The following is a 4,953-nucleotide window of genomic DNA, read 5'->3' as shown; positions in this document are numbered from 1 at the left end:
TGTCTGTCTCTCTCTCTCTCTCTCTATATATATATATATATATGTATATATATATATATATGTATGTATACATATATGTATGTATATCTGTCTCTCTCTCTCTGCTTGCATGTGTCTCTGTCCCTCTGTTTGTCTCTGTCTCTATTTATTATTTCTCTGTCTCTTTCTCTGTCTCCTTCTTTGTCTATTGGTGTGTCTTTGACTCTGTCTCTGTCTCTATTTTTCTTTGTCTCCTTCTCTATCTCCTTCTGCATCTCTTTCTTTGTCTATTTCTGTTTCTCTGTCTCTTTTTTCTGCTTATATCTCTGTCTCTTCCTTGGTTTCTATTTATCTATCTGTCTCTCTGTCTCTTTCTCTGTCTTTATTTATCTATCTCTGTCTCTCTGTCTCTGTCTCTGTCTATTTTTATCTACCTCTCTCTCTCTGTCTCTGTCTCCTTCAATGTCTCCTTCTCTGTCTCCAACTGCGTCTCGGTGTCTCCTTCTCTGTTTGTGCTCTCTTTATCTCTCTCTCTCTCTCTATATATATATATGTATTTATATATATATACATATATATATGTATATATATATATATACAAATGTCTCCTTCTCTGTCTCCAACTGCGTCTCGGTGTCTCCTTCTCTGTTTGTGCTCTCTTTATCTCTCTCTCTCTCTCTATATATATATATGTATTTATATATATATACATATATATATGTATATATATATATATATACATATATATATATATATATACTTCTCCTTATATCTGTCTCTCTTATTATATCTGTCTCTTTCTCTATTTGTTTGTCTCTTTATATCTGTCTCCTTTTCTTTATTTCTTTCTGTCTCTCTCTTATCCTCCTCTCTTTCTCGCTCTGTCTCTCTTTTTATTTATTTTATTTCTTTATCTTTTTATTTATTTTTACTTCTTTCTCTCTCTTTTTATTTGTTTATTTATTTTTATTTATCTGTCTTTTAATTTATATATATTTATTTTTGTTTGACTGGCGTTGGTTAGAAGGGAGAGACTGCAAACAAACAAAAAAAGAAAAGGAGACACCCCAACGCAATAACACAAATATATAAATAAACAAATAAATAAATATATATATATATATAAATATATATAAATATACATAATTATATATATATATATATTTACATATATATACATATATATTATATACATATATATATATATATATGTACATAGAGAGAGAGAGAGGATAGTAAGAAAACATTTTATTTTTTTGTCTCTAAATGAGAAGGAGACATCTGTCTCTGTCTCTTCGGTCTTTTGCTTTTATTGCTGCATCTTTAAAACCAACTTCTTTCTATTAAGCAGCAGCAGCAACAGCAGCAGCAGCAACAGCAGAAGCATAGAGCATTAGATGAGGAAGGAGACAGACATGCAGACAAAGAGGAGACAGTAAACAGACAACAGAGAAGGAGACAAACATTTAAACAATTAAAACAGACAACTTCCAATTACACACAGACACACCAGCAGCAGCAGCAGCAACAGCAGCAGCAGCAGCAGCAAACACAGCAGCATGAAACGCAGCAGCGTAAACAGCACCAAGCTGTGCAGCAACAGCAGCACAGAAACCCCCAAGAGCAGCACTAGTAGAAACAGCAGCAGCAGCAGCAGCAACAACAGTGACGGGAGCAGCAGCAGCAGCAGCAGCACAAGAACTGGCTGCAGCACAAGGCATCACAATAGGCGGAGTCTTTTCAAAGTATTATATGAAGCAGAATTCTCTGCTGTTGCTGCTGCTGCTGCTGCTGCTGCAGCAGCAGCCCTCAACGTTTGCTGCTGCTGCCGCAGCAGAGCAGCAGAGGGCTCTCAACAAACAAAAAAGAAGAGTTTGCTCTTAAAGTTAAAATTTAAAGTTCTGCGCATCGCTGCGCTGGCTTCTGCTGCAGCAGCAGCAATAATACCATTTACAGCAGCAGCAGCAGCAGCTGCTGCTGCTGCTGCTGCAACAGCTGCAGCAGAGTTACTTCTGCTTCCCAGATGCTAAGAGAAGGAAGTTCATCTGCGCTTCTTTCTCAAGAGACAGCAGCGAGGAGACAGAAGCAGCGATCTCCTGCAGCAAAGCAGCAACATTCAGCAACAAAGAATGCAAGTGCAGCAGCAATGCTGCTGCTGCTGCAGTGCTGCTGCTGCTGTTACTTTACCCTCTTCTTTCGAGTGTAGGAGAGGAAAAGAGACGAAGGGAGACAGAGACACATAAAAAGAGACAGAGAGACAAAAGGAGACAGACAAAAGGAGACAGAACATGCAACAGAGACAGATAAACACAAAGTAAGGAGACAGCAGCAAACACTCACCTGCAAATGTTTACGTGTAGCAGAAGAGCTCTGTTCAGCCTTGTGCTCGCCGTACACCGGAAGTGCTGCTTGCTTGCCGCGCTGTCTCTGCGAGTCTGCAGCAGGAGACACACACAAAGTCGACAAACAGCTGCAGCAGCAGCCGCAGCAGCAGCAGCAGCCGCAGCAGCACCTAGTACCGCCATAGCGGCACTCGCTGTAGCCAAGCAGTCACGTTGGTGGGTAGCTAGCTCCGCAGCTAACTTTACAGCTAGCTAGCTAGCTAGCTAGCTAGCTGCACAGGCAGCTGCGCATCTTTAAGGGCGCACAGGAGATGTAAGGGGCCCCGCAGCAGAATAAAGAAGGAGACAGAAAAAAAATAAAATAAAAATGAAGATGAGAAGAAAACTCGCGGAGACAGAAAGAAGAAGAGACAGACAAGATAAGAAGAGACAGACAAGACAAGAAGAGACAGAGTAAAAGAGAAACAGTAAAAGAGACAGAAGCAAAGAGACAGACGCAAGGAGACAGAAGCAAAATGAAAGAAGAGAGACGCAGCAAGAGAGAGAGAAAAAGAAAGGAGACAAAAGATAGCAGAGAGAAGAGACAAAGAAAGCAAGGAGACGCGAAAAGAGAGACAAAAGAAAGGAGACAGACAGCAAAAATAGAGAAGGTCAGTGCATTACCGTCAGCTGTAGCTGCGAGGGCGCCGAAGGGATCAGCAATCCCTGCAGCAGAACAAGCCACAGCAGCAGCAGCAGCAGCAGCAGCAGCTAAATATGCAGCAGCAGCAGCAAACGATACAGCAGCAGCAGCAAACGATACAGCAGCAGCAGCAGCAAAGGATAGGGCAGCAGCAGCACAAGGTAGGGCAGCAGCAGCAAATGGTAGAGCAGCAGCAGCAAACGGTATAGCCGCAGCGGCAACAGAGACAGCAGCAGTATAGACGGAAACAGCAGCAACAGATGCAACAGCAGCAGCAGAGACAGCAGCAGCAACAGCAGAGACAGCAACAGCAGCAAAAGATACAGCAGCAACACTACCAGAAACAGCAGCAGCAGCAGCAGAGACAGCAAGAGAAGCAACAGAGACAGCTGCAGCAGCAGAGACAGCAAAGGAAGCAACAGAGACAGCAGCTGCAGCAGCTGCAGCAGCTGCAGCAGTCTACACAAATGCATAAAAGATTTATTTGTTATCAAAGCCCCTCTTAAAACAAACAAACCTGGGGCATAAAAATACTTAGGATGCAGCTGCGGCAACTCGCGGCCAACCCTCCGCTGAATATCTGCACATAAAACCCTAAACCCTAAACCCTAAACCCTAACCCTTATACCCTAAACCCTATACACTAAACCCTAAACCCGCACGGGAGGCAGAGAATGGAACCGTTCGCAGGGGAAGGCTTATGGGTTTAGGGTTTAGGGTTTAGGGTTTATGGTTTGAGAGGTAAGGGTTACATAAGAACTCCTTTTAAGGGCTTTGATTGAATTTAGTTTGAGGGTTTAGGGTTTAGGGTCTACACATAAACCCTAAACCCTCATTCTTTGGGGTTTAGGGTTTTGTCGTTACCTCTTGGGCGAGCCGTCGGTCTGTGCAGCCTCTTCCTCTATCAGGACAGGAGTGATACCTGCGCACACAAACCCTAAACCCTAAACCCTAAACCCTAAACCCTAAACCCTAAACCCTAAACCCTACGGCATATTTCCTATTTCATATTGCAGCAGCGCTTTCTTTTTCTGTAGAAGCAATATACCCTACTCATTAGGGTTTATTAGGGTTAATTAATTAGGGTTTATTAATTAGGGTTTATTAATTAGGGTTTATTAATTAGGGTTAATTAGGGTTTAGGGTTTAGGGTTTAATGCACCAAACCCTTTCTTTTTCTGTAGAAACAATGCAAATTGCTAAACCCATACACTCCGCTCGCCCTACTCTCCCAACCCGGTGAAAGAACTGCTCCTCAGAGTCCGGCAATGTTAGCATTATTAAGAAGGGGAGGTTCTATTAGACAAATAAATATATAAATATATAAATATATAAATATATAAATATATAAATATATAAATATATATATATTGATTAATTAACTAATTAGTTGCTAAGGGTAATGCTAGCATTAACAATAAAGGAAGGTTCTATTAAATAAATAAATAAGTAAACAAATAAAAAAATTAATTAACTAATCAATAGATTAATTAATTAATTAATTAATTAATTAATTGATTAATAAGGTAATGCTCGCATTAACAAGAGGGGCTCCAGTCAGAAAAAGAAAAGAAAGCAGCAAACAAACAAACAAACAAACAAACAAACAAACAAACAAATAAATAAATAAATAAATAAATAAATAAATAAGCAAGTAAACAAATAAACAAATAAACAAGCAGAAAAAAGAAATTAATAAAAGCAGCCGACAAACAAACTGATAAACAGAGAGCAGGAGAAACAAGATAAAATAAAGCAGCAAACAAATAAGCAAATAAACAAATAAACAAATAAACAAACAGATAAAAAATAAAATAAAGCAGCAAACCTTTATATCAATTCCTCTCGCTGCTACATCCGTACAAATTAAAAAGCGAGCGTCGCCTGCTTTAAAGTGCTGCATGCGCATACACCCCAATATATATATATATATATATATACATATATATA

The 4,953-nt window shown here is 39.8% G+C and overlaps 1 protein-coding gene across 1 annotated transcript; it reads right to left on the bottom strand.

Annotated features, from left to right (window-relative positions):
- Window positions 1-1,985: 1,985 nt before the first annotated feature.
- Window positions 1,986-4,281, bottom strand: EAH_00061160 (hypothetical protein, conserved; the record flags this gene model as incomplete). Its single annotated transcript, XM_013397036.1, has 6 exons — window positions 1,986-2,075; window positions 2,320-2,414; window positions 2,985-3,026; window positions 3,570-3,583; window positions 3,868-3,925; window positions 4,215-4,281. The coding sequence occupies 6 exons, from the start codon at window positions 4,279-4,281 to the stop codon at window positions 1,986-1,988; spliced, it is 366 nt and encodes a 121-aa protein (XP_013252490.1).
- Between the last annotated feature and the right edge of the window lie 672 nt (window positions 4,282-4,953).

Source organism: Eimeria acervulina, genomic scaffold, assembly GCF_000499425.1.
Source record: "Eimeria acervulina Houghton genomic scaffold, Eah_scaff1568, whole genome shotgun sequence".
Taxonomy (NCBI): Eukaryota; Apicomplexa; class Conoidasida; order Eucoccidiorida; family Eimeriidae; genus Eimeria; species Eimeria acervulina.
This window is presented reverse-complemented; position numbering and strand designations above follow the sequence as displayed.